The 22,516-nt window shown below is 40.0% G+C and overlaps 1 protein-coding gene across 2 annotated transcripts in view; it reads right to left on the bottom strand.

Annotated features, from left to right (window-relative positions):
- Positions 1-21,582, bottom strand: part of SLC66A2 (solute carrier family 66 member 2) — a 67,352-nt gene extending 45,770 nt beyond the window's left edge. The window contains exons 1-4 of one of the 2 annotated variants that reach the window (XM_032223111.1): positions 21,373-21,582; positions 19,113-19,456; positions 5,920-6,053; positions 3,079-3,132 (exon numbers count right to left, since the gene is read on the bottom strand). In XM_032223111.1, the coding sequence (XP_032079002.1) occupies positions 3,079-3,132; positions 5,920-6,053; positions 19,113-19,342 (418 nt within the window). In that variant the 5' untranslated portion in view covers positions 19,343-19,456; positions 21,373-21,582. The remainder of the gene's footprint in view (positions 1-3,078; positions 3,133-5,919; positions 6,054-19,112; positions 19,457-21,372) is intronic. The other variant, XM_032223112.1, reaches the window with a different exon arrangement.
- Between the last annotated feature and the right edge of the window lie 934 nt (positions 21,583-22,516).

Below are 22,516 nucleotides of genomic sequence, written 5' to 3'. Positions count from 1 at the left end.
GAAAAACTAAGTAGGAAAAAATATCAAACTAGCCAAATCATAAAAAGAGAGTAACTTCAAAGCATGATGACAACAAAACAAGAGGCGTAACACAAGTACTTGTTCTCCATTCAAATAAAAAGGAAATTAGCTTTAAAAGCTAAAGACCTGACGCAGCAACTACCTAAATTAACAGTTCCCAGCCTTGGTTCTTTAATCTCAACCACTGGCACTGCCGAGTGGGGATTACAATGCACACTAGTCAGCATCTGGGTTAAGTTTAAAGTTGGAAGGAATTTTAAAAGCTAATTGAGAATCAAGTACAGGCTTTATTAGATGAATCATGTTTAGCCATCAAACAAAAATGCAACTAAACCACAATAGCATTAATACAGAACAACTTTCAGGTGCTAGCAACTCTACAGTAAAAAGTTTCTGCACTATCTCTTGACTTAGAGAAAGGTTCTTTTAAGACAACACATTGAATGTTATTTAATTGAATTTTCTTTCTTAGAGAGATTCAATGATTAAGACCAACCAATTGTCCTTTTTTTATTAGCTCCAAATAAGCCAAAGGCTTAATGAGAGCAGAAATCTGCACAGGAATCCATTTTTATCTATTACTTTTGCATAGATAAGCCTGACCAATATTTTGTTTCCATTTGAAAAATGGATATTGTAGCTGCTGCTTGGCATTACCGCAATTAGATTTCTGGATAAAGCATGTGGATAAAAGCTTTCTACTGCTTTTCTTGGTAGTGGTGATGGGAACAATTAAGGACACTAAGTAGTTTTCTGGACTGCTGAAAGGGAAGTTTGTACTTCCCTTTCAGCAGTTTATACTCTGAAGTGAATGCCAAATGACTATTTCAAATAATCTACCATTTTTACTGTCCTTTGATTTATATAAACCAAATAACGCTATAGTTCTGAGCACTCTGATGTGCAGGACTACTACTCCCAAAACTCTGAGCCCCTGTGGCCACTAGAAGTTACCATCTAGCACATCTGGAAAGAATAACATACTATACACATTGTCCAAACCCCTTCCAGAAGAGTCACATTTCAAACAGTCATTTCTTGTGGCATCTTGTTCAGCAATAATTCAACAGGTATTGTCCCCAAACCCCTCTATATGCACCTGGCACACAATGTTGAGTAAAGACCAATCTCTTAATAGTGTCACTTTTCCATCTATGGGAGGCAGTGCTTTTGGCTATGGTCTTCTAAATGTCAGCGTTCTAAGTAATAACCCCATAGAAAGCAGAACTGCGAGGCAGGCAGATTCCTCAAACAACAATTTTATTGGAGAGATCATATTGGCACAACTGGTGAAAACCGACTCTGAAAGTTCCCGCGGTTTTCACCTAATTAAAAAGTGAAAGCCCCCTCCCCTCCTCTTCCCCAAACAATCAGTCACATTGTCCAATCAAGGTGCTGGCCAGTTGCCTGGTTACTTCACTCCTCCTTTTTCTAGCCACCTGTTCGAATGTCCTTGGTTCTCACAGGAAGCTATTTTGTTTTGGCTACAAAACCCCCATCTAACTATGTCCTCCCTCCGTATCCCTTCTTTGCGTCGTGGCAATCCTGAAGCCTCCAAATGGCCCCAGTCAGGTTCGCTTCAGAGTTGACACTAACCTTTCCAAAATGGAGGATAACCAGCTGATTTTTCTAGCATGAATAAAGTAGTCTGGAAAACTGTAGTGGGGAGAGGTGGTCCTGCAGCCATTAGGTGTTACAACACTTGGTATGTTAAGACCAGACTTTTAATCAGCCCTCGGAAGCTGACAGGTAATCAGTGCAAGTAATCATGTATGACATTTGAAAGTCTGATATTTGAAATATGTGCGTTGTGATATGATTTTACATCCATATGTGCATTTTAATATGATTATCTCAAGATGATAATTATTACTATCCACAGTTCCCACACAATAGTTTCTAAAATGCTCAACTGACTTGGAAAATAACACTCCAACCTAGGGAAAGCACAGATTATGTATCAAGTAAAGAAATTTTAAAAATAAACCTAAACCAGTAGAAACCTTCGAGACCGCCTGCTGCCACATACCTCCCAGCGGCCAGTAAGATCCCACAGATTGGGCCTCCTTCAGATGCCGTCAGCCAGACAGTGTCGGCTGGCGGGCCCTCGGAGGAGAGCCTTCTCTGTGGCTGCTCCGACTCTCTGGAACCAGCTACCCCCGGAGATCCGGACCATACCCACTCTCATGGCCTTCAGGAAAGCTGTAAAAACTTGGCTGTTCCGGCAGGCCTGGGGCTGTTGACCTCACCGTTGAGGTCCAGCCCCGATCAGAATGAATGTACGAGGTGTTGTTGTTTTTAAACTGTTTCTTTCGTTATGTGTTTCGTTATGTGTTTTTTTTCTTTATTTTTGTAAGCCGCCCAGAGTCCTTCAGGATTGGGCGGCATATGTGTTTAATAACAACAACAACAACAACAACAACAACTTTAACAGTAGTAGGGAAGCCAGGGCTATGGCCAGATAGATGGCTTTGAGCCAGTTCTTATCCCTAGACTGGGAAGTCAAAAATATCTATCCATCAACACGCAATGCACCATTGTGACAGATTAGTTTATAACCTTCAAATGAGACTTTCACCCTGCAGTGCATTGATTCATATAATACATACACGTGCACACTCATGAATACAAATGCTTTTAAATGTATCTGCATATTGTTCACACACGCACATCCAATTGTCACAAATTGTTGAAACACAAATTATTGAGTGAAATACGATGAATAAAGTAAACTTAACAGGATAAATTCTATAATATCAAGTCTGGTCATGGAACTAACGGAGGGGGGGGGGAATATATGGGAAACACATAAGGAGCCAAATTGAATGTGCTTTCTCCATTAGTCATAAAACCCAAATGAACATGTCGCTGTTAAGAAGATGTAGCACGGATAGTTTCTTCTTAGAAATGATAAGCATGCATTCATTTCTAAAATGGCAAAAAAACCAACCAACCCCAACACGCTAAACTAAATCCCAAGCAAAAAGAAAAAAGGAATGGAGAACAGATGGTGTTTCAATGGCACCCTCATGCAACAAGGGTTTCTAAAGTACATACCTAGAAAGGTTCTCCTGGGAGCTGTTTTGATTTCTTCATCCTTACTATCTGCAGCTATATTAAAATATTGAAGAGAAAGCAAAGACAAAACAAAGGTAGTTTGACTCCTCATAATAGCAAGTGCTGAAAGTGCTCTAAATTAGCTTAAAGTTAAGGTAGCTTGATGGCAGTCACCATGCTAGAATACTTTTTTATATTTAAAAAAAAACCAGTTTAATTTGCTGGATTCCGATATTAGTCATTCATATACTGTGCTCCCCCAAATTTAGAAAAGCAAAAGAAACATTTAGAAAGCATGAATGTACAAGAACCGTAGCTTAAGCAAATATTGAATGCATAGATCAGTATCAAGAAGTTATATTAGTTATCTATTTTTACACCGCATTACATGTTTTTTCGTTAAGAGGATTGTGGGGAAAAAAATAAGCAAAGGTTTAGCTTAGCTAAAATCAAAAAAGCATGTAAGAGTTCATCTGAGACTGTTGATAAATGATGCTTTACAATCCAGCCAATAATTCAAGAGATAAATATGTACAACAAGCATATATGAAATGTCAATAATTGAATTACAAAATGAATACAAATAAAATCTTAAGCTATATTCCCTTAGCCAAAGTGGTATAAAGCTACAAAACCAGCAAGTGTTTTCGTTCTCTGTAGCCAACAAGATCTATTGTTGGATAAAAGCAGCTAAATTCTGTTCAAAACAATTCTCTCTAAATTTTGCAAATCTAGGAAATTGCTATATGATGAATGTTGAAATAAAGTCAACAATTGCCTTCAATCACTACATGTAATCTTTTACATACACACACACCAATCCAAACATTCACATTTCCAAACTCATTTATAAAAATAAAAAGCATGGATTCAAAACAAAACAATGCAAACTATCAAGACAGGTTTTTGGATATTTCACATCATTAATTCATAGAACTCAGTGTTTTAAATCATATAAGAACATGACCAAAAAAATACTGCATTAAAATTAGAAACAGACATTTCAGAAAAACCTCTAATGTATACTGCTCACTATGATAATCATAAGGAGGATATATTTAAGCGAATTACTCTTCTTATGCAGGACAGATTTCATATACAGGCCTGTATAAACAGGTCAGAAATGTAGGCTATATAAAGTGGCTCTGAGCTACAGATTGGGTTTAATGTCATAAAGCAGGTGACTCAAGAAAAAGTCCAAGGATGAAAGCTCAATATTGACTAAAAAGCAAAGAGGAGACTGCATCTTACTCTTTAATTAAAAGCTTATGGAAAGGTTCAATAATTTGCAACAATTTAATAAATATTCCAACCAGCACAGAGCAGACTGTTTACTGATCCTCTGAGATTTTCCCATTAAAGATTTGTTTCATGTAATACATTTTTCTGTGCAACTGCCCATTCTGTCAGTGTTAGGCAATGTGAAAATCATTAATTCCCATTCAGAATCAGCTCCATGCGTGAAGGAACCTGGTTGTATAGACCAGGGCTATCAAACTCGAATTCACTGAGAGCCACATGAGGGTTGTGTTTTACCTGGGGGGGGGGGGTGGAGGCAGGTCAGCATCACTCGTGTCAGAGGCACCTGTGGTGGCCTGGGCGGGGATCCACTTTTGCTAGTAGTTTGTTTTGCTAGTGCTCTAGCAGAAAAAAAACAGAGCATGGGGGGAGGGGTGCTGTACATTGCCCCTCCCAAGCTCGGGCTGGTCCACTGTTTCCAGGGCAGCCCCGCAGACCAGATTTAAGTACCCTGAAAGCTGGATCTGGCCTGCAGGCCTTAAGTTTGACACCCCTGGCATAGACATTGAAGCTAAGCATTCAATAAGAAAGTGGAAAATATGAACTTAAGAGAATTAATAGAATGAATGCACATACAGATGGATGGACAGATGGAAGGAAGGAAATCTAGCAAGTCTGCTTTCTTTGCATTGCCATATCTCACTATCTAACATTAAGATGTATCGACTTCCAGAATTCCCCAGTGGGAATTCTGGAAGTTGAAGTAGTCACATCTTAATGGTTTCCAAGTTTGAGAAAAACTGCCGTATCTGAAGAGGAAGGAGAAAAAAGCATACACAGGTCTGTAAATTATACATATCTTTCATGGGATCGTGACATCAGCTCTTTCTCTCATTTCTTTTATCGACGAACTTTATTATCACACAATGAAGAACGAACACACCCAAAAGCTGAAGAATGAGAAAACTATAGAATGTTTTTCTACCGCAATGAAAATATATGCACATATGATAGTCGTACCCTATTCCCATATTTTATATTTGAAGGTCACACATAACTTGATGGAAGCCATCTGAACCTCTAACAGATAAGAGTGCTGACTAGCTTGTCCTGCAATTCATCATTTAATATATCACAGTGTTTGTTATCACAACCAGACATTCATGATAGATGGAAGGACTGATCCATAAAACGATGGAATGTTACGCTTCTGAGCAGAACAATGAGTACAAAAGGATAATTCAGTGGATGCCACATGAGTTTAGAGCAATGAATGTGACAGCAAGAAGCATATGAGTATATAGCAGCAATCGGGAAGATCTTTCTTCTATAACTTTGCAAAGGAGAACAAAACCAACTCTATAGTTCACTACTCAAATAAATAGGATCACTGGATGAGAATTGCTTTAATTAGGATTTGACGTATATTCATATACACACAAATAAAAACAAATATTTTCACAATAAATCACATTTCCTCAATTGGAACGCTCTTTAAATCTTGAACCATCAAAACAGAGTTTTGCCAGAATATAATATAGCCAAAGAAAAGAGAGGAGAAATAATGTTAGACAGAACCAATATGCAATGATTTCAACCAACCTGAAAAGGAGCGTCGTTTTATATTCAATTCATTGGCCACACGTACTTCAGTGCACAGTTTCAGCATCAATAACATTGTGGCTATCATTATAATGCTTTGCAATAGTAAGGGTGACTCAAAATGTCTCCCAAACCTAAAAGAAGAAAAAGAGATATCAAGTGATTGAATACTAAAAGAATAAAAGACTTTCATAAAACCAAATTCCAGGATGGATATAAATTAATTTATTGATATTCAAATTCTTCCAAGAGCCGGTCACCATTTTAATTCTAGGAAGGGAACCAGAATATAAATCTATTAACTAGATAATCTTTTGACAAAGTCACATCAGATGCCAAATAAACTGCTCTGGATAATTATAAAAAAATATAACAAATAATGGATAACAAAATTAACAAATTAAGAGTAACTTTTCCCTGAGTTTCCTAACCTTACACAGTGAAGAAAAGATTGTAAAATAGTGGTACTGGACATTCTTAATTTTAAATACAATTTTTTTTGCCAATGAACCTAAATCTATACATTCAAAATCAGTTTCTCCCACTAAAACCACTAGAGGGAGATCCATGCTCCTCTTAAGCCTTAACTGATCATTAATAAAATCATACACCTGAAACAGCTTCACAAAACATTTTCAAATATATTGAAGTAATACTTAATATTCATGTTTACTATCATTAAAAAAAAACCTGGCCTTGTAATAGTCATTTGCACTATGGCAGCTGTGACCAATTGTGCTTACTTCAGCATCAATTCCAATGATCTAACCTCTGCAGTTGATTAACAAGGCATGTGTTCAGACAATCCAAAAATGAAACTATAATCAGTAATTAAGAAATACAGTTTAAAGAACACTGGAAGCTAACAGCACACAAAGCAATAAAAGACTCACTTGATATTTAAGAACTTAAACTGTCTCTGGGTCATTCAAGTTTGGGGAGACAAAGTGTGTTCCAAGAAGGGCAGTGGTAAACTTAGCATCCTGGCTTATTCCCATAGCATGCTTGGCAACCAGTTCATATTTAGTAGCAGTAGCAGTTAGACTTATATACCGCTTCATAGGACTTTCAGCCCTCTCTAAGCAGTTTCCAGAGTCAGCATATCGCCCCCACACTCTGGGTCCTCATTTCACCCACCTCGGAAGGATGGAAGGCTGAGTCAACCTTGAGCCAGTGAGATTAGAACCGCTGAACTGCAGATAACAGTCAGCTGAAGTGGCCTGCGGTACTGCACCCTAACCACTGCGCCACCTTGGCTCTATATTTATGACCATTATGACCCTAACATTATCTAATCAGCTCATCTTCTGCCATCCTCTTCTCCTTTTGCTTTCACTCTTTCCCAACATCAACGCGTCCCTTTTCAAATGATCATACTTCAGACATATTTTGTAAAGGCTTAGCACTCTGAAGAAGGCTCTTATGCTGGGAAAGGCAAGACAAAGAGAAGAGGATAACCAGCAGCAAATTGGATGGACTCATTTACTCTGGTGACAGGTGCATCATTAGAAGACCTAAAGCAGTGGTCCCCAACCTTTTTATCGCCGCGGACCAGTCAGCCTTTGATAATTTTACCGTGGCCCGCTGAGCGCGCGCAGGGGTGGGGGGTGGGCGTTGTTCCCTCTCTTCCCTGGAGCCTTTGCGCATGGCCCAGGAGCTTTTGCGCACGGCTCAGGAGCCTTTGCGCTGCAGCGAACATCAGAAGCCCAAAGCAGCATATATAAGTCTAATAAATAAATATTGTGCCATTTTTTCCTGCAACAACAGTGAGATTGGTTCATCTGAGAGCAAATGACCAAAATTACCCAGTGGACTTTTAGGTAAGGGACACCATTGACGGGGGGGGGGGGGGGGGGGGGTTGATTTTAAAAAAATTGTTTCACTTAACAAATGTGGCAAGAAAAATTGTAAAATGGGGCAAAACTCAATCAATTTCTCACTTAACAACATACATTTTGGGCTCAATTGTGGTCGTGCATTGAGGACTACCTGCACTTACCTTCAGTGTTACTTCATTCTACTGTAGCATTAAATTTCATATAGAACAAGCTTGTTCTTTCAGAATTGTGGAATTGTTATATAACTGTCTACCTTTAGAAAAGTTTCTCTTGAGTTAAACTCAGCTCCTATAATTTTATTGATGTGTCGTAATTTTCTTAGCAGTAGTATGAAAATTGTCATTGTTGCTTTTGGACAATTTTTAATATTTTACTATTAAATATACAGTACTGAGATTCCCAGGTGGGTTCCCCTCCAATTATTAGCCAGGTTCAACCCTGCTCATCTTTTTGAGAGCAGGCAAAAACAGCCAGGTTACATCCCTACAAATTGAAAGCTCTCTCTCTCTATCTCTCCCCTCCCTTCCTCTCTCTCTGTCACTCTGTGTGTATGTGTGTGTGTGTGTCTATCTCTCACTCACTCACTTAATCACACACTGTGTGTGTCTGTCTCTCCCTCCCTCTCTATCACTCTATCCCTCTCCCCTCCCTTCCTCTCTCTGTCACTCTGTGTGTATATGTATGTGTGTGTGTCTATCTGTTTCTCACTCACTCACTCACTCACTCACTCACTCACTCTGTGTGTGCATCTCCCTCTGTGTCTCTGTCTGTCTGTTTTTCTGTCTGTCTCTCCCTCCTTCCCAACCTGCAGATGGGCTCCGGACCAGTGGAGCCTCTTCCTTCTTTTTAACCAGGTGATCTTTATTAAGGCATAAAAATGAACCTTAATTAGAGGCTCAACAAAAGAAGCTGGAAAGAGATAATGAGATAATGGAGCCAAGAAGCTGAAACCTGGAACTGGAGAAAAACCTTTTCTATCCCCTTACCAGCCCATTCGGGAAGACGATCCCTCCCCCCATGGATGGGTTCTAGACCAGCGGAGCCTCCCTGGACATCACAGCAGCAGCAGCCCCAAGTGTGCCGATCTCGGCGTTTTTCACATCGGGGCGTGCTGCAAGAGGGAGTGAGTGAAGACCTTTTCTAGCCGGCGCAAAGGATTTCCCCCAACTTGCTTTGCTGAGCAGGGGATTCAGTAGAAAGGAAAGCAACTTCAGAGCTACGGCTGGCGTTGGGCCGGCAAAGGCTTCCCACTGACCTCCCCCCCACCTCCGAGTTCCTGACAGATCGAATTATTTCAGCAACAGCTTCCCCCACCATGGCGCCCAGCCTCCCCCTCGTACGTCACCTCCGCTCCGTTCTCCAGCAAGCCTCATGGGGTTTTTTGCCTTTAGGAATAAGAATGTTTAAAAGGCTTTTTTTTTTTAATTTGAAAAAAAGATGATGCAGGTTCTGAAAGAGTGAATCTCCGTCGCACTGCTATGCTTTTTCTTCCTCCAAATAATGGTCACTGCTTATTGTAGCGAGTCAGCCTCCTAACTTCAGTCCAGGCTCTGCAACTACCTTCTCTCCCCACCCCCCCAAACCCACAGAAACAGGAGGGAATCGGTCATTATCATTAGCACTCTCTCCCACGCCTGGCCTCCCCTTCGGAGGTAAGGGGCGGGGAAGAGCAGATCTCCCGGGGACACAAATATTCCCCAAGTGCCACGACCCGCTTCTCGTAGCTCCCCCCACAAAAAACAGGAGAGGAGTGAAATAATGCTACGCTTTGGAAACGCGGATCTCCAATGCCAGGGCCATGCCAGGAGCTTCGGGGGTTCCCTCCAGGCCACCTGCACAGCCAGCAGCCGCATCCACAGGCTCCGTGGAGAAAGGCAGGCCATGGGAAAGGGGAGCAAGTGCGCTCCCTGGCTCCCCGCTCCAATCTCGCCCGCCCAGTTCCCAGACCCTCTCTTTGGAAAGAGTTCTCCAGCAGCCTCTGGCAAGGTGTTTTCCCCGCCCCACTCGGGCGCAAAGCAAATAAAGCAAATAAAATATAAAATGCTGGTTTACCTTTCTCTGCTGCTTCTCTCCCTGGCTGGAGCCAAGAGGAGATCCCTGTCCTAGTCTTCCTGCTGCCCTCGTGGCATGGGCAAAACAGACGGTACTTTGTCCCTTCTGTCTCCCCGTTGCTCAGAAAAGCAACTCCGGGAAGGTCCTTTGGTGGCGGCCCCCGGCCGCTGCAGCGATCATGGCCCCCGGCCACTGCGCGGCCCGGTGCCAGGTACTCCGCGGCCCGGCACCGGTCCGCGGACCGGGGGTTGGGGACCACTGACCTAAAGGACCAGATTTGGGGCAGTTCATCAAAGAAGATGAATGTGGTTGCTAAAAGTTGATACCAAGTTGACAGCGCATAATCTATCAATCAAGGAGTATATAATAAGGTGTTGTGACCCAGCAGGTGCCATTGGAGCTGCCACCAGACTCTGACAGTGAGGGGCCCTCTGAGTCGGCTCTGGAGGAGGTGGAGGATCCTGGACAGGGTTCCGATTCCGAGCAGGGCGCAGAGAGACTTGTTGGCCACCAGGTGGCGCCTGAGCCTTGGACCAGTGAGGAGGAGACAAGGGAGAGCGATCCAGAAGCCAGCAGTGAGTTGTTCCTGGATACACGCCATTGAAGAGCTATTAGGCATCAGGAATAATTGCGCAATTACAGGAGGTAATTGCACTCAGCTGATGGTCATTAGGCTCCTCTCCAGACTATAAAAAAGACTGATTGTGACATGCCCTTCTTGCAAAAGTCAACGCATTGACTAAAGAGAATGTAACTAACTTGGCAGGCTGGATTGCTGCCAAGGTTTGTCGGACTTGCTGCCAAGGTCCTTATCTGTTTGTTTGCTTGGCTTTCAGCCACTGAGATTCTAGTCTTGTTATTAAAGGACATTCTAATTAAGCTCGTCTCAGCTTTCGTTACTGGACAGAGGAGGGGATCAGAACAATAAGGTATTGAAAAGAAAAGAAAAAAGATTTTCCTACTACATATTGGTATGAAATTATTAATGAAGAAAAATATAGGGTAAACGGTTATATAATAGAAGATTCAAGGATAAACATAATACAATTTACTGCTGGTTTGGATAATAGCTTTTCCTCTGAGAATGACCAAAATACATTTCCAAAGAAGGTGAATATTTGCTTGCTCATTTAACTGTCAAAAGGGCTTGCCAGGCATATTTAATGCAAATATGCTTCTGTTATACATCCCATGATCTTGCTTGAATTCAATGAACCATATAGATGGAGAGGCTGGAAAAAAAGCTTTTCTAATAGAAGAGAATATCTGTAGCTCAGAGTTAAACTGTGGCATCCTTGGTGCTTTCTGAGCTTGCTTGTTTGCTTGCTGGCAGTTGTTTTATTACCTAACTAGTTAACATCATAAGTGGCAAAAGGGCATTGTGGATGTTGCCTAATGAAGTAATGAAGTATATGAAACCAAACAACCAAGTTCAGGGAACACCCAGGACTACATATTAACTTTGTTTGCTTGGGCTTATCGTCCTTACAGTAGTCCTTTTTAATATAATTTTCTTCAGGGCTTGGTCAAACAGCAAGCCAAACTGAGAATGCAATTAAGGGAAGGGCAAGCAATACATGACAAGTCTCCTCCCCTAAATACCAGAGCTAGATTTAAGACATTACACAGCCATCAAAAAGTAATGTTAATTTTGTCTATGCAAGGATTTACAGTACTCCTCAATCTATAAAATGAGTACTATAAAGCAAAAGTACGGAACCCACAGGATGTTTTTTTAACCTAATTTAAGGGTATCAGAGAAATAATCAAGAACAAAATGTGTTCCACCTTCTGAATATTGCATGACCCATTCCAGAAAGATAAAGTTGAGTGCTGTAAAATACATTGTAAAATCTTGTTTGCATCTCATCTTACACTGGTCTTTCTCAACTTAATACTTTTTAATTGCATTTGGCACTCTAAGCAATTACCAAAATTGCAGTATGATTGTTCTTCAAAATATCTGCAGAGCACCGACTTTAGAAAACTTTTTTACATCGTACATGAAATGGCAATTTTTCTTACTATGCCATAAGCATATGAATGACCCTACACACACAGAACAAATAATTATTCACATGTCCTATGGATAGGTAGCAATGTAATTTAATTCTAAATCCACAGGGGGGGGGAAACCTACCCAGGTCAATTACATTTGAACAAAGCATAAAAACTGATTTAAAAAATGATATTGTACTATTTTCTGCTCTTAACTCCAATCAACTTCCTGTAGTAATTGAGTCATACGACTGGAAGGGATCTTGGAGGTCTTCTAATCCAAGCTCCTGTTTAAGGCAGGAGTCTTTATACCATCCCAGACAAATGGTTCTCCAGTTTTCCCTTGAAAGTCTTCAGCGATAGAACACCCATAACTCCAGAGGAAAATCATTTCATTGATAAATGATTCTCACTGTCAGGAAATTCCTCTCTTTTTCCAGGTTGGATCTTCTCTGACAAACTTCCACCCATTGCTTCTTCTCCTACCTTGAGGACAATAAATTGACCCCCTTTTCTTCAAGCATTGGAAGATTTCTCTAAGTCTTTTCTTTATTAAGTTAAACATACCTAGTTCCCTTACTCACTCATCATACGATTCAGCCTCCAGATCCTTAATCATCTCTGAATTATTTAGGGTGTGTATGTGTGTGTGTGTGTGTGTGTACACATCTCTCTGTGTATATGAATGAAAATTAATGTTCTTTTCTTTAAAAAGAATTGGATTTGTCAAGAAAGAAACATCTCTGAGCAAGTTGAAAAATCAATCTGATATTGAAGATACCGATTCCATTGAGTGAGGAAGGGATGGATGCTAAGAAACATGGTGCCTGATCAAACAAAAATGACAATAGATTGACAAGTCAAATCCTGAACAAGGAAGATTTTTGGGATGAAGATAGAAGGGATAAAAAGAAAGGTGCAGAATAAGGAGCTATAGAAACTAAAGATCAAGTGTATCTGACAGGAAGAACATGAAAGGAAAAGAGCTTTGAAAACTATGGAGTATAAGAGAATCCATTTTTCAATATTCAAGGAAAATGAACAGCTCTTTGGGATCACTAATCATGCTACATGACCTGAGATCTAGTAAATAACCCCCATAAACAAGGTGTATACCACACATTAAATCAAAATCAAATAATGTGATATGTTTTTAACAACATGGCTCTAGCAAATATTATTGTGAGCCAAGCAAAGGATACATTTAAGATGAAGCCTACTCAACAATTCCTTAGAATCAGGATTAAAATTACCCTCTATTTGCTGATGTCAATTTAGTAAGGTTGACAGAATAACTGGACTTGAAAACCGACAGTGTAGCATCAGGTTTATGATCATAAACCCAGAGTATGATTTGCAATAAGTCTTGGTTCTCTTAACAGAAGGACCAGTACAGAAATGAAATAAAGACAAAATGTTTGCTATTGAAGTTCTTCCAGAAATCTCTATAAGCAGTAATAATTCTTGCTGATAAACAATATATATTTGAAAATAAAGTTGTAAAACATAGTCACCGTGCACTGATTTTACTGCAACATGTTGGATTTATGATAATCATAATTCTACTCTTATTGCAGCTGGTGAGTATTAATGCACTGTGATCTATATATAGTTAAGACTTATTATTCTAGGCAAACAAATATGAACAGATGTATGCTTAAAGCCTTTTTAACAGGATATTCCACTTTCAAGGACAAACTGTTTATTATTATTTAACTATTTTTAAATATTTTCATTCACAGTGTTTTTTAACTACAAGCCACAATTACATTGCCTATTGGTTGGAAAAAGAGAAAGCAGTAGCATAATCCGGATAGTCCCTGACTTACAACAGTTTGTTTGGTGACTGACTGAGGTTACAACAGCAGTGAAAAACGGGAGTTATGATCCTTTTTCACACCATTACAGCATCCCCTTAGTCACATGATCAAAAGTAAGATACTTGACAACTGACTCATGACAGTTGCGGTGCCCCCGGTCATGTGATTTGCGACCTTCTGACAAGCAAAGTCAATGGAGAAGCCAGATTCACTTAACAACCATGTTAGTAATTTAACAATTTCAGTGATTCATTTAACAAATGTGGCAAGGAAGGTCATAAAATGGGGCACAATTCACTTAACCAATTCTCACTCAGCAAACAAATTTTGGGCTCAATTTTGGTCGTACGTCGAGGACTACCTGTAAACCAGATTAAATTGAGAAATTAGAGAAATCCTTTCTCTAAAAGCAGCCCATTAACAATATTCAACAAACGGATTCAATAATAATGAACACTAATACAATTCTTCATTTCCTGAACTTTCTCTCAGCATGTATTAATATAAACGATAGGATCTCCAGTAAATTGTTTTGATCAAATTATCTACTAGAGGCTAATGTAGAGTTGTCTTGTCCTGTGTGTGTGAGAGAGGCAAAAGATATCCAGAGAAAACGCAAAAGGGAATTTCAAAACATTATCTGCCTTTTCTTGAACTATGCTATAACAGGGTAGCTTGGAAGAGAGATGTTTGAATGAGTCAACCTTTTAAAACTCCTTTAAAATACAGCCTTTCCCCCATAATTAATTATAAAATCTAAAAAGGCTTGAGGAGAGGATATCAGCACTGTCTGGACTCACCACTAACAAAAAATACAACCATCATCAGAAAGAAGATCCTGCAACTACTTGGCATAAAAGAAATGCACGATTAAAGGTCATAGTTGGTATTTTTAAACACCTGTCATTGATAAATCAATCTAAAAAGCCCATCTTATAATAGCCTTGTGCTATTATATGTTTTAGGTCTAGTTTTAAAAGAGGGGTTTCTGGACTCAGTGATCCCCTTGTCTAACACTCAAGGTGAAAGGCTTTCAGGTAGGCTATATAATCTAATTAGTCTGTTCTGCCTGCTACAATCTGCCCTCCTTGTTCCTTATTTTTGCCAATTATTCTTTGCTGGGAAAGCTTGGAGCTGTGTTTTCTAATGGCCGGAAAATAATAACCCTGTCCCCACCCCTTCCAATTACATAGAAACAGGAAAGCACTCAACTAATTTCATTGCTAACAAAACATTAATAGAAGAAACCTGATAATTCTTTTAGATTATCTAAAGAAATATATAACTCAGCAACTGTACAGGTAACTGTACCCAATCAAACAGCTCAGCAACTAATGTTATGAATAATTCAGGTGTATTTTTTTTCACCAAGAAAAAATAATTCTTAGCAAAAAGAGAGCCTAATATTACATAATCTTATCAAATCCTGTTTTAAAAACAGATGGTTATGTCCAAGCTTAAATTATCTGTTCGCTTTGATCTGATTTAAAAATATGAATTATAAAACACAGATTTTACACTAAGGAACATCACAAACTACATAAAGAGTAATGCTCCTGAACTGCCCAAATTCAATTCTACAATTTGTACCCCAATTTTCATCATAATAAGACATGTATTTTGTCTGTCTTGTATTAATTACTTACTTTTAAATAGGCATAATTGGAACTAGAGACATATTCAAATTTCATTAACACCTATCTATAATATTTCTATAAAAGGATGTAGAATATATTTTGGGAAGGCATCTATTGTCTTATATTTATTAAGGCAGATTTCTTATTTTTATTACTTAAAAGATTTTAACCTTTTTCTTCTCCTAGGCATTCTTTTTCCTAAAGTTTCTGCCTATTGTCTTCACTTTCAAGTTTTCCTTAATTGCTCATGAATACTCCAATTAAAATTTAGACCAGCTCAAGGTGTGAAGTAGTAAATATTGTTGATATCACAGCTAAACATGGAACATTTTAGCCACTCACCAATAAATTTTGGGAGAAAATGTGGTATAATGCTAGATTAAGAAGCAAGATTAAATTCTTTGAATTAAGATTTTGAGATAGTCACCATCTTTCAGCCTAACCACTTCCAAAGGTTTATTGTGAGGAAAAATTGGGAAGGATGAGAGATGCAAAGAAAGGCACACAGACAATTTTTCTCCCTACCTATTTAATTCTTTGGATTAAAAAAGGATCTAGTATATCTGACTTGCACAAAGATGCTGTATTTTCAAGATTCTTTGATGCTGTGGTTTTTTTATATTTCATAATTACAACAATGTAATAACAATCAGGAAACATAGTCCCTTAAAAAATGAAAGCACATAAATTGTCTCAGTAATAATCTATTTACAGTACAGTAATTCAGAGGCTCTGAAATAGTTACATTGGTTTGTGTGGGGAACCACCATAGGAAAAGTAAAGATAACTAGTATCTGTCATTTATCTAACTGGTAGAGAAGGTGCAGAGGGAACATATGATGTTCCAAATGCCAACCAACTATTATTCTTATCATCCTGTACACTAGACACTTTGAAAGGAACAAAAGAGACTTCACCAACTTCTAAGGGTACAATATGCTTCATTCTGATCTCTAATTTCAATGAAAGTCTTGATCAGCGTGGCTCAATAAGGATTCAATGAACATTCATTATTCCTTTACACAGAATTATTTAATGAAAGGTCAATTTCGATCAGATCTCCAAACACAACTATAAAGCAAACAATAAAAATGTAATTCTTCCTCAGGCAGCCAAGAAAGAAATAGGTAAGTAGCAGCCAATCTTTTTTGAAGGTCAGATCCTGATGGTGGATGGTAGATAAATACATTTATATGGTAGATGGTGGATAGATAAATTTAAGGCAATCACAGGAAAAAAACAATACTTCTATTTGTCTCCAAGTGCTTTATTCTGCATTACATTCTTAAGTTATAGCAATACTTCCTAAAAGGTCATCTGTAACCAAATTAAAATCCAAGGAAAGCCCTTCCCACAAAGATTTATGAATCAAACTAAATGTATAGGGCTAATGGTTTCCTTTATGTTTAGTCATAAACATTGATTAGTTATATTGTGATGAAAGATGCTTTGCTTCAAGACCAGAATGAAAGTCTTCTGAAGTTGAAGAAAAAGGTGACAGATGACTGTGCTATTCATCCACCCACTAAATCATAGAGCTATTTGATATTAAGACCGATATTGTTACATTTCAAATGTTATATGACAGACACAGTACATAATAAATTCCTACACATAAATTTGGTCTGTCATAATCTGATAATTTGTGAATTATCCCAAACTAGACAGTTGTCATCAAACAGAGCCTTTTGCTACATTCTAGTACATGCATGATTAGCACGAGCTACACTGAAACGCATTCAGGAAATATGTGAATTTTAAAATTAGATTAATTTTACATTATTTTTATTTTACGCCTGGCACTTTCTCATAGGAGTATGACATGTACAAGAGAATCTTACAATGCTGCTATATAATTGAAACACGTATACTGTACATAACACATAACAGCCAGTTTCCAGAAAGATATATCTTGTTCAATAAAAACATGAAAGTTGTCGTTGCCATTCTAACATTATATAAACCTTTGCTGATCACAATAGTCTACAAAAACCTTTAAATCATTGAGGCTTTAAAGCTCCACAACTTTCTCAATTAGCCACAACAATCTACAGATTGAAGAAATGGACTAGTGGAATACTGTGAATACAATATTTGCATAATACTGTATCATTTCATTTCAGATAATGGGTGGGGGGGCATGATGGCCTAGCAGTTAAGATGCTTGTGGATCGGAAGATTGGCCCTCCAAGACCCAAGTACTACGTGACGGGGTGAATTCCAATTCCTGCCCCAGCTCCAGCCAACCTAGCACTTCAAAAGCATAAAATGCCCCATAAATACTGTAGGTACCATTTTGGTGGGAAAGTAATAGCATTCCGTGCGCCCCAGCATATAGTCATGCTGTCCACATGACCATGGAAGCATCTGCAGACAATGCTGGCTCCTTAGGCTAGGAAACAGAATTGAGCACTGACCCCTAGAGTTGGACACAAATGGACAATGGAAATTTTTACCGTTTTTTTAAAAAAACGTTATTTAGCTTAGGCTATTCCAGTGATGGCGGACGTTTTTCTGCTCGGGTGCCAAAAGGCCGTGCATGCACGTTGTGTTAACTACTATTTATTTATTTATTTATTATTTATTAGACACATTTATATGCCGCCCAATCCCGAAGGACTCCGGGCGGCTTACAAAAGTAAAGAGAAAAAACACATAACGAAACACATAACAAAAGAAACAGTTTAAAAACAACACCACCTCATACATTCATTCTAATCGGGGCTGGACCTCAACAGTGAGGTCAACAGCGCCAGGCCTGCCGGAACAGCCAAGTTTTTACAGCTTTCCTGAAGGCTAGACCTGTGATGGCAAACCTATGGCAAGGCAGGCAAAGCCATATCTGAGGGCATGCAAGGCATTACCCTATGTCAGTTCCAGCATGCATGTGGGCACTGGCCAACTGTTTTTCGGCCTTCGGGAGGGCAGGGAGAGGCCGTTTTTCGCCCTCTGGAAGGCCAAAAACCACCTTGCCAGCATACGCAAGCGCATTGGAGCGGACATAGGGCAACGCCTCACATGCCCACATGACTCCGTGTGCCATCCGTGGCACACGTGCCTTAGGTTCGACATCACAGGGCTATTCTTTGGTAGGACTGAGCAAACTTCAAAGTTCATGGTAAAAAGTGCTTTGGAGTATACGGGAATACATACACAGCACTTGACTGCAATCCCTTAAAACAACTTTGTCATTTCCCAAGGATCACAAGACTGCCATCTGATCTGAAGTAAAGACACTTTTGATTTAAGGAGTTGCAGGCAGGCAGGCCCGATTGGTCTTTGCCTGCTCTTGAAGGATCTTTTTCCCTTCAGTTCTAAAATGCCACAGAGCCTTATTCTTCATAATACACTTAATTGTGCGTTAAGCTTATACTATGTCTGCCAGATGAATATTGCTAAAGCCTCCGCAGCTAATTTCAAAAGAGCTTTTGTTTAGGTTTACACGTTTTCAAATCCTGGCAACTGCAGGCTGACTAAAATATGCAAGCTTTCCAATACAGCATATACAATATATTTCAAAATATTAGATATCACAAATTTAGGACTTTCATTAGGTATCACAGGTTTAGGGCCACCATAAAAATGCCATTTGGATTTCAACCAAGTTAGCCTTTTGAATATACTCATGAAATATTGACAAAGGACCCAGAGGGAAGCCAAATGCAGCTGATATATTACTTATACTTCAAAGGAGTTTCATGGAATTTGGCAGCACAGTAAATCAATCTCCCTCTCCTCCCCACTTTTCTCTCTCTCTCTCCCACACGCACATTTTTCTTTTTTCAGATATTCATAGAACATTCAGAAGTACAGAGAGAAATGTAGTTTTTAAGAAAGAAACAACTTACCAAAAGAGTATCCTTAAAATGTTTGCAATTAATAATACTAAGCACACGTAGGTTGAAAAGCCCTCTGCGTTCTGTGTCCTTTTAATATCACGGTATTGAGGGATGTATGGCACTACGCCTCCAAACATCATGGCTGCTGAAGCCCCCCAGGATATCAACTGTTGAACTGCCGTTACCAGCCATTCCCAGCCATCTGCTTCCATCATGGGCAGGATGATGTCCCACAGCATGAGGACAGTTGGTAACTAAAGGGAAGCCCCTTTATTACTTCCTCGGGATTTATTGACTTGTATTCATATCTGATTAATCTTCCAATAGGACGTATGCCATTCTTTAAGCATTAACTAGAAAAACAAAGTGAGATAAGACAAACTCAAAACTTGCCTGGAAATATTCAGTTGCATAATTAGAAAGTAATTAGTCAAATCATAATGATCTAGAGGAAAAGGCAATCTATTTGTCTAAACTAGTGCTTGTTCCAACATGCTGACATTCAAACAAAATATGTGAGTTGTCAAGAATAACAATCCTAAAAATAAGCTTTCTAACAAAATATCGGTTAATATACTCATGATACAAAATGTGCTCATTTGTTGAGTTCCAGCCTAGCAAGCTTTTTCAAATTAATTCATTAAAGGAAGGTCTGCATAGTTTTATAATATAGTAAAAAAAAAACCCACAGGTCGGATGCATACTTATAATTAATGGCATAAATATAACACTTTTAGGACTGATACTTAAGACAACTATTGTTCATAATAAAAAGGCACATATTTTAATGGCAGACAAATCAGAAGCATTCTAGTAGCTTTTAATTAGATGTGTTAATTGAGAAAGGTGCTATCAGATTCCTTTGGATTTTTAGTCATCAAACTAACATGGCTCACCTCTTACAAAATAGATTTTCCCTGGTTGAGAATTCCTATAATCATGAGTTTTAATGAGTAGAAATTCAACAGAGATTGATAAACTGTTGTTGACGTATTTCGTCAACAGCAATACAAACAAGATTTTTACTCAAATTAGCGTGGTTACAGAGTATTTTAAAATTATATCCCTTTTCAGAAAATAAGCAAGAAGTATTCCTCCTTGTACACAAGAGAGAAAATCTCTTTCAAAATACCTCACTTGCCAATCAAACTCTTAATAACTTTCTTATCTAGCAAATTACATTGTCATTGTTTTCCTTTCATTAGGAGTTATTTCCAACAATCAAAATTGCTTTTAATTAACAAACTCACCTTCCCCCCCCTCCCCACACACACACTACAAATACAACAGTTGCATTTCCCAGAATGCCCAGTCAGATCGCAGGGAATTCTGGGACCCGTAGACCCAATTCCGCTGTAGGGCGTGCAACTTTAAAAAAACTCATGTAACTGTTCTAAATAATCCTCAAAACATGCCGTACTAACTTCTTGCCAGGGAAACTGCTTGCAGAGGAAGATTAATACAGATAGTGCTGTTAAGTGAGCCTTGCCTCATTTTGCAACCTTTCTTGCCACCGTTGTTAAGTGAATCACAGCAATTGTTAAATTAGTCATTAAGTGAATCTGGCTCCCCCTTCACTTTGTCAGAAGATTGCAAAATGACCCCACGACACTGTCATAAATACATGCCAGTTGTCAAACATCTGAATTTTCATCACATCGCCATGGGGATATAATGCAACGGTTATAAGCATGAAAAAGAGTCATGGGCCACTTTTTTTCAGCGTCACTGTAACTTTGAATGGTCATTAAGGGAATGGTTGCAAGTCAAAGATCACCTGTACAGTTAAACAAGAAGAGTAGTGAGAAATGGCTCTATGAAATCATGAAAAGTAGTGAAATGCAGAGATGAAAGAAACACGTCTGCTTTCTCTGAGAGAGGTCCCAGGAACTCCCTTTCAGACTTTCTGCCTCTTCAGCTGAAGAGACCAGATTGCCAATAACTGGAACCGCAAATACGGAGATTTTTAACCAGAAGATCATTTTAGCCCCAGTCCCCGCCTTACGAGGGGAGAGAGAGAAAGCGAGAGGAAGTGAAAAAGCCACTTTCCTCTTAAGTGGTTTTTTTCTCCACTCTTCTCTGAATGGCCAACCGCGGCTCTGACACCAACCGCGACTTCTGCTTCCCTTCCACGCTTCCCTTAGCAACTCCGCCAAACTGCCCAGCGTCCAAAAGGCGGAGGAGGGAGCGGTCAAACGGGCGGAGAAACCTTTACATCCTCCCCCCCGAAAGAGGGGAAAAAGGCAGGGGGGGCTCGCCCTCTCCTTACCTGGGTTCTCGCCAAGGCCCCTCGCCCCAAGAATCGCGCATCTTCTCCCCCTCTCTTGCTCGAGGGATTCCCAGCCCGGGACGCCGCTCCTGGTCTAGCCTGCGCTGAAGCCACAGCTGCGCTGCGCCCTTTTCCTTTGCTCCCAAAGCCACAGGCGCCGCCGCTGCTGCTGCTGCTGCTGCCGCCGCCGCTGCTGCTCCCGCCGCGACTGGAAACAAGGAGCTGGCAGCGGCAGCCCCCAAGCAGCGAGAAAATGAGCCCCGCCTCTGTGACGTCACTAGAAGCTGAAGCGCCTCCGTCTATGAAGAAAGCCGCCCTTCCTGGCTTTTCGTCGTTTGGGTCCTAGCGCCCGACCCGTCCCTGAGAGAAGGAGACTCGCTAAAATCCTGGGAAACGCGTGGGGGAAATCTCAGCTTTCCAAAAGGGAACACGGAGCTCGTTCTCTCACTGTGATGAAAGAAATGTCCTTCTGGGTTCGGCTCCAAGTGGGGGAAAAGACACTGGAGACATGGAGGCTGCTTGGAAAGATGGTTTTAATGTTGGACAGGGCCACATGGCTTGAGCCCTGAACAGAAAAGGGGATCACATGCTTCAATGTTGGTGGAGAAGAAGAGAAGGGGTGAATTGAATTGAATTGAATTGAATTTTATTATTTGTATGCCGCCCTTCTCCGGGAAGGACTCAGGGCGGCGAACAATTCAAAAAAAGGGAAACGGGGGGAACATAGAACAAAATACAGATAATTAAAATAAGCAAGAATCACGCAACCACACAAGTCGAGAGGGGAGGGGAACTCATCAACCCCAGGCCTGCCGGCAAAGCCAGGTTTTGATGGCTTTTCGGAAGGCCTGGAGAGAGGTGAGGGTCCGAATCCCTGCGGGGAGTTCGTTCCAGAGGGCCGGAGCTGCTACAGAGAAGGCCCTCCCCCGGGTAGTAGCCAGGTGGCATTGGCTAGTAGACGGAACCTGGAGGAAGCCAACCCTGTGTGATCTAATGGGTCTTTGGGAGGTAATTGGAAGCAGGCGGTCTCTCAAGTAGGGGCTTGCTAGGCTTTTTATAACCTGTTCAGTCCCACCTCTCTGTTTCCTGTTCCTGTGTAAGAAATGTATTCTGATTGGTTGTCAGACTCCCATGGGGCCACGCA

This window comes from Thamnophis elegans, chromosome 8, assembly GCF_009769535.1.
Source record: "Thamnophis elegans isolate rThaEle1 chromosome 8, rThaEle1.pri, whole genome shotgun sequence".
Classification (NCBI taxonomy): domain Eukaryota; kingdom Metazoa; phylum Chordata; class Lepidosauria; order Squamata; family Colubridae; genus Thamnophis; species Thamnophis elegans.
The sequence above is the reverse complement of the archived record's forward strand: the minus strand, read 5'-3'. Positions and strand labels throughout refer to the sequence as shown.